The 11,692-nt window shown below is 39.3% G+C and overlaps 1 protein-coding gene across 1 annotated transcript in view; it reads right to left on the bottom strand.

The window, feature by feature from the left end:
• Positions 1-11,459, bottom strand: part of LOC104761935 (E3 ubiquitin-protein ligase listerin-like) — a gene marked incomplete in the record, with an annotated part of 14,850 nt that extends 3,391 nt beyond the window's left edge. Inside the window, 12 exon segments of the mRNA XM_010485125.2 lie at positions 1-339; positions 623-1,989; positions 2,096-2,598; positions 2,701-3,667; positions 9,386-9,513; positions 9,596-9,748; positions 9,941-10,043; positions 10,386-10,477; positions 10,698-10,775; positions 10,866-10,928; positions 11,015-11,132; positions 11,249-11,459. Coding sequence (XP_010483427.1) covers positions 1-339; positions 623-1,989; positions 2,096-2,598; positions 2,701-3,667; positions 9,386-9,513; positions 9,596-9,748; positions 9,941-10,043; positions 10,386-10,477; positions 10,698-10,775; positions 10,866-10,928; positions 11,015-11,132; positions 11,249-11,304 — 3,967 coding nt within the window.

The following is an 11,692-nucleotide window of genomic DNA, read 5'->3' as shown; positions in this document are numbered from 1 at the left end:
TGATGAAGTCATTGACGTTCTCAGAAGTTTCCTCCATCACAACTACTGCAGACTGGATCAGACGCTTCAAATTAGAAAAGACAAAATCCCAGTCATCCTCATTAAAATCATTTCCACAGTAACTAACTGCAATAACAATTAGTCTCGCCAGCAGAATTTGGGCAGCTGGAAGTTGGGTAACTACACTTGATGCACCAGGATCTTGCTTTTGTTTGCGGAACAAGTCTAGCAGGAGTGTTCTCTCTTCATTGCTCATATGCCTCTGTAGTTCCTTTGCTTCTTCAGCCTTTTCGCTTACGGGATAACAAGAGATAACAAGCTGAAACCAATCCTGCATATCTGATAAAGACAAGAAAAAAAAACAACGATCAGCTGGGCATGCAAAAGAACAAAAACTCAGTCTTAAATTGCTTCCTAGAATGTCCATCTAATGCCAACTATGACCACTTCTTAGGTGAGGACTCAGTAATATCACTAGGTCGATACTGTTATATAAAAAATAATTGCTCTATCCACCACCGAGCCTAACCCTACATTTAAATCAAAGCATTGTTCATAGAAGTTCAAGATAAGATCACTAGCCATGACCAATGAAAAGAAGGAAAATCAAATCGGGCCTCACCTTCCCCACTTTGCCAGAGTACCAGAGGAGGGAACGACAAAGACTTCTCTAGCCAATTTATAAGCAAAACTTCTAGTGGCAGTAATGCATCTTTACCAGAAACACCAGATTTTATTTTTGTACGTAATGGTGAAATCATAGTGCTCATAATGAAAGGAATGATTCTCAAACAGTTTGTGCTCGTCTCTTCCCCTATATAAAGTTTATCTGTGAGCATTTCGAAAGCACCCATGGCGTTTTCTTCTCTCCAAAGGTCCTCCTTGAACAAAGTGTGAAGCAATGACACCAGAGCCCTCAAAAATGGTTCTACGATGTCCTCTATGTTATTCTTAAAGTCAATCCACATGTTCCCTAAGCTCACTGTCTCATCCTCTCCATGCACAAGAGCACCATTGAGTAGAATGTCAAAAATAGAATTTAGTAAGCCCCCACTTGATGGTTCACTCTTACAAAACGAGACAAGAGTTGGCAGGAAAGAAGTTTGAACATTACTCCCTGGCCACTCCCACGTGCAGAGTATCTCTACGGAAAACCAAGCTTGAGAGGCAAACCCATCATCTTTGTGGCCAACAAGAAATCGGTGAATTCCCATTTTCATGATCAGGTTGTTAATGAAGGAAACAAATCTTTCACTCTTAGATTTCTTCAATTCGCACAAATGAACAGGCATACCATGCGTATTTATGCTAGCTGACGTGCTGGGGCTGACCCACATAGGCCATACATCACTTTCAAGCACGAGGAGGGCACATATATTTTCTTCATCGCTTTGATCCAGTGAGAGATATTCCAACACCTCGGTCATCCTTGAAGCACATAATAGTGTAAGTTCACAAGGTTGCAGATCATCCTCAAGTAGGACAACAGACCTAAGGGACTGAACCAAAATGCTTGCTGAACTCTTCCGGACATCATAGTCTATGGATCTCCAGAACTGATTATCCATCTTAGAGCAAACAGCATGAATAAAATCACACACAAGATTCCGATCCTTTCTTTTCTCTTTGGACTCATATTGCGTATCATCCACTAGTGATGTCATTCTACTCTCCAAGTCGATGATTAAAATAGAAGACAAAATAGTTGAAAGTAGAGTGGCGTCCTGATTCAGAGCCTTCAAACTGAAGAAACTACCATCAATAACTTCAGCTGCAAACTTAGCAACCACGATCTCGTCCACAGTACTACTCGAATCAAACTCTATACCCTCAACAATAAGAGATGAACATATATCATTAAATGAGCATAACGGTGACAATTTGATAAAAGATAGCAGCTTTTCAAGGATCCCTCTATATATCAAGACCAACGAGCTTCTTGACACAAAAGAAATACTGCTGTCTTCAGTTGAACCGCCCAGAACTGAACTGCATACACAAAAATATAGAATAAGAACTGAGAACAAGGAAACAAGCAATATACTAGAATATGTTCTTTCTTTGATACAGTTTAAAGATATGCTGACTAACTTACCACAGGAACTGAGCAGCAGAGGTTGTAGTCCCTAAGGAGGAACGGACAAGACTTATAGCAGTTGAGTCTATGAGTTTATGATGCCAATGCTCTGGCCGAGAACCTACTCTTTGATTCAACTCCTGCCCAGAACCTCTTTTTGTAATTTCACCCCTTGCCTTTTCTAAAAGCACTTTCATAGCAGCCAGATTATTGCACCCCTGATGTCGTTGGTTAGATACATAAGAAATGACATCATCCCACTGCTGAGTGAAACATTCATCATCAAGTAATGAAAGCAGGAGATCTTGTCTAGCTGCAGTCGACGAGTCACATACATCCATACACCAAGGAATAAAAATTTCTTGAAAAACTTTAATGAACTTCTCTGGGCTCATATCCCTCCCTTTTTCAACAGAGAGAAGGGTAGAAGTCTCTATATCATCAATTAGTATTGGAACTATCTTTCTCGGTCCAAACACTGATACTGAAACTGACAAAAGCTTCACACCATCTACCAATTCCTAAAATGACAAATATAACGTATAAACATCATGAGTTAATCAAGTAAAAAGATCATATTATGTATGACATAACATGCTAACAAAACATGGACAATAACTTACAGATGATTTTATCCACGGGAAAGCCTTTGACAGCAGTGGCCCCGTAAATTGATCCAAGGGCCAACTCTCACCTTCCAAAACTGAATATCTCTCCAACAACAAGAGAAAATCAATCATTTTTCTCACGCTACCCGAAACTATCTCTAAGTTTCCCTGCTGAAGCATATCCAAGAAGCTCTCTTGAACAGATTTACAGAAAAAAGACAGCAGGTTCTGTTCGAGCAAATTAATCCCTGAAAGGATTTCTATGATGCATCTACCTAGCTCTTGCAGATAACTAAATGAATTACCCATGCCAAGAGTTTCAGCTGACTTCCTCTGAATAGGTGGAATGCTGCCCTTAGATAGTTCAAAGAAGTCTGCCCATAGAATCTTCACGAGGACTTTATCAATTAGATCAACCTGGAGATCATGAATGGGATTGGGACCATCGCAGTACTTTGAAGCATTATGTAATCCCCAGAGGAAACATTCAGTTGTTGCCCGAAGAAGTGATAATTGATCCGTACTTGAAGAATCACATATACTTCTTCCAGCTAATAAGTTTTTGAAAAAATTCACAAAGAACTTATCAGCTTCTACAGATTGTGTTGGCATAACTTCCAGGAACAATATCAGTGCAGGATAAGAAACCCGTGGGGATCCATAGCAACCGTTCCTTAGAAACTGCCATAAATGATTCAGAACAGATTTATGAACATTCAAGTAGACCCAACTCTGAGGATACTTTCTAGTGAACAGCAAGACAGCCTCCCACATTGATGAGTGGCAGGTTGGATTATTTTCTCGGAAAACACCAAGCAGAGCTGGTGCAAGGCATCTGATGTTGTCTTCGCCAAAGACTTCAGGAACATTTTTGATGAAGCTGCTTAATAAAGAATAAGTAGCTGACCGAATACTAGGGCTTCCAGATTTTAGAAAGTTCAGAAAGCATTTATGGAAAGAGAACAACTTCTCAGCTGCGGAGATTGCCAGAGCCCTAGCCTTTGAGGCAAGTTTCGATTCAGAATTAACGTTTGCAGAGCTAGCTTTATCAGGTTCCCGGAGCAAAATATCTAGTAGTGTAGCCAATGCCACCAGAGATGACGATATCATCTGAAAACAACGGAAAATAAGACATTGGAAAAGAAAACCCAAACAAGGAAAAATAGCATGAAGAATCACCGAGATGGAGTACCTGCTGGTACATTTCTTCTAATTCATCTGAAGCAAGGGCTTTATCAGATAAATTTTGAGGTGTAAGTTTGAGATTTTCCTCCAGATAAGCAAAAATCTCAGTTGAACATAAATTCAAGGCGTGCAATCTCTTATCCTGGGAAGGAAATGCTGCCTGTTTAAAAGTTAGACGGCTAAATGAGAATCTGAATATTAATGTTTTAAAAAGTTCCTGCTGAGCAGAATTAAAAAGGTTACTGATCTAATAATACGACAAGAGAGTTTCTAATCGACGGTGGGGCTTCCACACATAGAGTAAAAAAAAAACCTCCAGTAAGAAAACTGAATCACGAAACGAGGACCCAACCTGTAGAGAAGACTTTGCTGCTTGAGAAACTTCAGATGCCAAGTCGAACTGCGAAAACCACCAGGGCCCCATTATAGACTTTAGATGAGGTGCTAAATCTCTCCTGAGTAACACGTAAGAAACTAAGAATTAATACAGAATACAAAAACATAGAGGGACAAGGCATAAAATGGCAGTATCACATGCATGGTAAGACAATATCAAGACACATTTCTTATCTGACATGTTCAATATAGAAAAGCTTCTACAGCACTTACAAACAAACAAACCATTCCAACAAAATATTGATGATATAGATTTTAGAAGAACTTCAAAGCTAAATCATATCACTCATGATACAAGAAGACTACCTTACATCCAAGTGTATGATACTAAATAAATAAATAAATGAAACACTGCATCGCGGCAAGAAAAAGAATAANACATATATCATTAAATGAGCATAACGGTGACAATTTGATAAAAGATAGCAGCTTTTCAAGGATCCCTCTATATATCAAGACCAACGAGCTTCTTGACACAAAAGAAATACTGCTGTCTTCAGTTGAACCGCCCAGAACTGAACTGCATACACAAAAATATAGAATAAGAACTGAGAACAAGCAAATAAGCAATATACTAGAATATGTTCTTTCTTTGATACAGTTTAAAGATATGCTGACTAACTTACCACAGGAACAGAGCAGCAGAGGATGTAGTCCCTGAGGAGGAACGGACAAGACTTATAGCAGTTGAGTCTATGAGTTTATGATGCCAATGCTCTGGCCGAGAACCTACTCTTTGATTCAACTCCTGCCCAGAACCTCTTTTTGTAATTTCACCCCTTGCCTTTTCTAAAAGCACTTTCATAGCAGCCAGATTATTGCACCCCTGATGTCGTTGGTTAGATACATAAGAAATGACATCATCCCACTGCTGAGTGAAACATTCATCATCAAGTAATAAAAGCAGGAGATCTTGTCTAGTTGCAGTCGACGAGTCACATACATCCATACACCAAGGAATAAAAATTTCTTGAAAAACTTTAATGAACTTCTCTGGGCTCATATCCCTCCCTTTTTCAACAGAGAGAAGGGTAGAAGTCTCTATATCATCAATTAGTATTGGAACTATCTTTCTCGGTCCAAACACTGATACTGAAACTGACAAAAGCTTCACACCATCTACCAATTCCTAAAATGACAAATATAACGTATAAACATCATGAGTTAATCAAGTAAAAAGATCATATTATGTATGACATAACATGCTAACAAAACATGGACAATAACTTACAGATGATTTTATCCACGGGAAAGCCTTTGACAGCAGTGGCCCCGTAAATTGATCCAAGGGCCAACTCTCACCTTCCAAAACTGAATATCTCTCCAATAACAAGAGAAAATCAATCATTTTTCTCACGCTACCCGAAACTATCTCTAAGTTTCCCTGCTGAAGCATATCCAAGAAGCTCTCTTGAACAGATTTACAGAAAAAAGACAGCAGGTTCTGTTCGAGCAAATTAATCCCTGAAAGGATTTCTATGATGCATCTACCTAGCTCTTGCAGATAACTAAATGAATTACCCATGCCAAGAGTTTCAGCTGACTTCCTCTGAATAGGTGGAACGCTCCCCTTAGATAGTTCAAAGAAGTCTACCCATAGAATCTTCACGAGGACTTTATCAATTAGATCAACCTGGAGATCATGAATGGGATTGGGACCATCGCAGTACTTTGAAGCATTATGTAATCCCCAGAGGAAACATTCAGTTGTTGCCCGAAGAAGTGATAATTGATCCGTACTTGAAGAATCACATATAATTCTTCCAGCTAATAAGTTTTTGAAAAAATTCACAAAGAATTTATCAGCTTCTACAGATTGTGTTGGCATAACTTCCAGGAACAATATCAGTGCAGGATAAGAAACCCGTGGGGATCCATAGCAACCGTTCCTTAGAAATTGCCATAAATGATTCAGAACAGATTTATGAACATTCAAGTAGACCCAACTCTGAGGATACTTTCTAGTGAACAGCAAGACAGCCTCCCACATTGATGAGTGGCAGGTTGGATTATTTTCTCGGAAAACACCAAGCAGAGCTGGTGCAAGGCATCTGATGTTGCCATCGCCAAAGACTTCAGGAACATTTTTGATGAAGCTGCTTAATAAAGAATAAGTAGCTGACCGAATACTAGGGCTTCCAGATTTTAGAAAGTTCAGAAAGCATTTATGGAAAGAGAACAACTTCTCGGCTGCGGAGATTGCCAGAGCCCTAGCCTTTGAGGCAAGTTTCGATTCAGAATTAACGCTTGCAGAGCTAGCTTTATCAGGTTCCCGGAGCAAAATATCTAGTAGTGTAGCCAATGCCACCAGAGATGACGATATCATCTGAAAACAACGGAAAATAAGACATTGGAAAAGAAAACCCAAACAAGGAAAAATAGCATGAAGAATCACCGAGATGGAGTACCTGCTGGTACATTTCTTCTAATTCATCTGAAGCAAGGGCTTTATCAGATAAATTTTGAGGTGTAAGTTTGAGATTTTCCTCCAGATAAGCAAAAATCTCAGTTGAACATAAATTCAAGGCGTGCAATCTCTTATCCTGGGAAGGAAATGCTGCCTGTTTAAAAGTTAGACGGCTAAATGAGAATCTGAATATTAATGTTTTAAAAAGTTCCTGCTGAGCAGAATTAAAAAGGTTACTGATCTAATAATACGACAAGAGAGTTTCTAATCGACGGTGGGGCTTCCACACATAGAGTAAAAAAAAAACCTCCAGTAAGAAAACTGAATCACGAAACGAGGACCCAACCTGTAGAGAAGACTTTGCTGCTTGAGAAACTTCAGATGCCAAATCGAACTGCGAAAACCACCAGGGCCCCATTATAGACTTTAGATGAGGTGCTAAATCTCTCCTGAGTAACACGTAAGAAACTAAGAATTAATACAGAATACAAAAACATAGAGGGACAAGGCATAAAATGGCAGTATCACATGCATGGTAAGACAATATCAAGACACATTTCTTATCTGACATGTTCAATATAGAAAAGCTTCTACAGCACTTACAAACAAACAAACCATTCCAACAAAATATTGATGATATAGATTTTAGAAGAACTTCAAAGCTAAATCATATCACTCATGATACAAGAAGACTACCTTACATCCAAGTGTATGATACTAAATAAATAAATAAATGAAACACTGCATCGCGGCAAGAAAAAGAATAAGCAAGAGAAAATTGAGAGTCAAACCCGGCACCAGTGACAACATTAGTCATGACGTCATGCGTAGCTCGCCGAACATCTCTATTGTAGTCCAGTATCAACTTCTTGTACTCAAATGTCTGGACAAGTAGGACAAAAATAGCACTGCAACGTGAGAAATAGAGTGATCTACGTGCTCCAAGGCAAAGACTAATTTGTGCCAATTCCATCAGCATAAGTGATATCCCCAGTCCTGATACTATTAGCATATCTATAACATCAAACTTAATACAACTTCTGAAGATAAGGATTTCTTCCTTGTTAGAGAAAACATTTACCCCTAGTATGAAAGAAACATACCCATTGTGGGATTATTGGCAGAAGTTCCTTTCCTTTCTTTTGCTTAATCAGTTCTGACAGGGAAGCAAGAGCTTTAATCTGTTGAAACAAACAAAATCACAATCAAGAAAACTCAAGAAAACAGGTCTCGTAGTAAATTGAATAACCATGGAAAGCCCGTTAAGTTACCTTTGTTGTAGGGTCTTTCCTAGGAAGACGTTGCAAGTGTTGGGAAACCTCACTATCCAAATCCTACAATCCCATCATATACACAAAATATGAGAAACTGGCAAAACAAGTGGGCAGAAACAAACGAAGAGGGGGCAGGCAGAACATACCAAGAAGGGAGCAGAGTCTTCGTTTGATATAGAAGTTTCGAATCTAGAGCTACCGACATAGCCACCAAAACCTACGGCCGCAGCTGCAGAGGCAGAAGGCAACAGAGAAGCCGCCAAGCTATTCAGAAAAAGCTCAATTCAGTACCAAACCAACGAAGCAAAGACGTGGTAAAAGATAAAATCAGAAGAAATTAAACGAGAAGAAGGATGAAGGATGAAGGAACAAAGTTTCACCTGCTGCTGGATGGACGAGCTTTGCTCCTTAAAGCATCTCCTTTGGGTTTTCCCATCTCTCTTCTACTCTCTACACGGAAAAAGCTTCCGAGAGATTCACAGATAGAGAGAGCTGGTGTCTGATCGGTCTACCAAGGGTCGGAGGGGGAAGTCAAGGGTCGGAGGGGGAAGGCGGTGGCGATACGATCATCGCCGTCGGAGGAGGCAAAGTGAGTTTGTCGGGTCTTAAGGATTCGCCCCATTGATTGATATTGGGTTCACTTAGTCCGGCCCAATTATAGACGGCCCAACTAATACTTTTAATTTTAAAAACCTAGGAAAATTTGGTTTTTGAAAATTCACAAAAGTTTATCTAAATTTCAGTTTTTATATCAGACCCTGACTTTTAAAAATCAAAATATAACCTTCCTGTCTCTTCTTCCATATATTCGAAGTCATGTCAAGTCTAATTATGTTTTGTATCTAGCCTGTATTTATAATCACCATGTTATTAAATTGTAGTCTAATAATATAAATGATAACAATAAATTCACCACAATGAACTGTTTAATTATCTTATTTGGAGGTTGCTTTATCAAACAAGAGTATGAATGGGTTACACAAACTTTTGATACAAGATAAGTTTATTTATTACAATACAACAAGCTGTTAAAGAAGCATCATTAAATGCATGGTGAAACAGAAAACTTGAACGGTAAAAGTTACGCAATTAGCCACCTGTTGAAGCTTTTTCATTCTTCATGATCATATGGAATGATTTGACTTTGTCTTCCTCCACGATTTCTCTAAGAACATCGTCCTCAATCTTCTCAGCTTGCCACTGAGATGGATCCGCCACAAATTCTTCGCTGAAAATCATACTTGAGACCCACTCTTTCCAGGTTGTCCTCCTGTATTTGTCTTCCTCAAGTGTTCCTCTGGACAAGAGCTGGTAAACGTACACCACTTTCTGCTGTCCCGGTCTGAATGCACGTGCGATTGCTTGCTTTGTCTTAGAAGGATTCCACTCTGAATCAAGCATGATCACCCGTGATGCAGCTGTTAGACTNGCTGCGGAGATTGCCAGAGCCCTAGCCTTTGAGGCAAGTTTCGATTCAGAATTAACGTTTGCAGAGCTAGCTTTATCAGGTTCCCGGAGCAAAATATCTAGTAGTGTAGCCAATGCCACCAGAGATGACGATATCATCTGAAAACAACGGAAAATAAGACATTGGAAAAGAAAACCCAAACAAGGAAAAATAGCATGAAGAATCACCGAGATGGAGTACCTGCTGGTACATTTCTTCTAATTCATCTGAAGCAAGGGCTTTATCAGATAAATTTTGAGGTGTAAGTTTGAGATTTTCCTCCAGATAAGCAAAAATCTCAGTTGAACATAAATTCAAGGCGTGCAATCTCTTATCCTGGGAAGGAAATGCTGCCTGTTTAAAAGTTAGACGGCTAAATGAGAATCTGAATATTAATGTTTTAAAAAGTTCCTGCTGAGCAGAATTAAAAAGGTTACTGATCTAATAATACGACAAGAGAGTTTCTAATCGACGGTGGGGCTTCCACACATAGAGTAAAAAAAAAACCTCCAGTAAGAAAACTGAATCACGAAACGAGGACCCAACCTGTAGAGAAGACTTTGCTGCTTGAGAAACTTCAGATGCCAAATCGAACTGCGAAAACCACCAGGGCCCCATTATAGACTTTAGATGAGGTGCTAAATCTCTCCTGAGTAACACGTAAGAAACTAAGAATTAATACAGAATACAAAAACATAGAGGGACAAGGCATAAAATGGCAGTATCACATGCATGGTAAGACAATATCAAGACACATTTCTTATCTGACATGTTCAATATAGAAAAGCTTCTACAGCACTTACAAACAAACAAACCATTCCAACAAAATATTGATGATATAGATTTTAGAAGAACTTCAAAGCTAAATCATATCACTCATGATACAAGAAGACTACCTTACATCCAAGTGTATGATACTAAATAAATAAATAAATGAAACACTGCATCGCGGCAAGAAAAAGAATAAGCAAGAGAAAATTGAGAGTCAAACCCGGCACCAGTGACAACATTAGTCATGACGTCATGCGTAGCTCGCCGAACATCTCTATTGTAGTCCAGTATCAACTTCTTGTACTCAAATGTCTGGACAAGTAGGACAAAAATAGCACTGCAACGTGAGAAATAGAGTGATCTACGTGCTCCAAGGCAAAGACTAATTTGTGCCAATTCCATCAGCATAAGTGATATCCCCAGTCCTGATACTATTAGCATATCTATAACATCAAACTTAATACAACTTCTGAAGATAAGGATTTCTTCCTTGTTAGAGAAAACATTTACCCCTAGTATGAAAGAAACATACCCATTGTGGGATTATTGGCAGAAGTTCCTTTCCTTTCTTTTGCTTAATCAGTTCTGACAGGGAAGCAAGAGCTTTAATCTGTTGAAACAAACAAAATCACAATCAAGAAAACTCAAGAAAACAGGTCTCGTAGTAAATTGAATAACCATGGAAAGCCCGTTAAGTTACCTTTGTTGTAGGGTCTTTCCTAGGAAGACGTTGCAAGTGTTGGGAAACCTCACTATCCAAATCCTACAATCCCATCATATACACAAAATATGAGAAACTGGCAAAACAAGTGGGCAGAAACAAACGAAGAGGGGGCAGGCAGAACATACCAAGAAGGGAGCAGAGTCTTCGTTTGATATAGAAGTTTCGAATCTAGAGCTACCGACATAGCCACCAAAACCTACGGCCGCAGCTGCAGAGGCAGAAGGCAACAGAGAAGCCGCCAAGCTATTCAGAAAAAGCTCAATTCAGTACCAAACCAACGAAGCAAAGACGTGGTAAAAGATAAAATCAGAAGAAATTAAACGAGAAGAAGGATGAAGGATGAAGGAACAAAGTTTCACCTGCTGCTGGATGGACGAGCTTTGCTCCTTAAAGCATCTCCTTTGGGTTTTCCCATCTCTCTTCTACTCTCTACACGGAAAAAGCTTCCGAGAGATTCACAGATAGAGAGAGCTGGTGTCTGATCGGTCTACCAAGGGTCGGAGGGGGAAGTCAAGGGTCGGAGGGGGAAGGCGGTGGCGATACGATCATCGCCGTCGGAGGAGGCAAAGTGAGTTTGTCGGGTCTTAAGGATTCGCCCCATTGATTGATATTGGGTTCACTTAGTCCGGCCCAATTATAGACGGCCCAACTAATACTTTTAATTTTAAAAACCTAGGAAAATTTGGTTTTTGAAAATTCACAAAAGTTTATCTAAATTTCAGTTTTTATATCAGACCCTGACTTTTAAAAATCAAAATATAACCTTCCTGTCTCTTCTTCCATATATTCGAAGTCATGTCAAG

The sequence above is a fragment of the Camelina sativa genome, chromosome 18 (assembly GCF_000633955.1).
Source record: "Camelina sativa cultivar DH55 chromosome 18, Cs, whole genome shotgun sequence".
Lineage (NCBI taxonomy): Eukaryota > Viridiplantae > Streptophyta > Magnoliopsida > Brassicales > Brassicaceae > Camelina > Camelina sativa.
The sequence above is the reverse complement of the archived record's forward strand: the minus strand, read 5'-3'. Positions and strand labels throughout refer to the sequence as shown.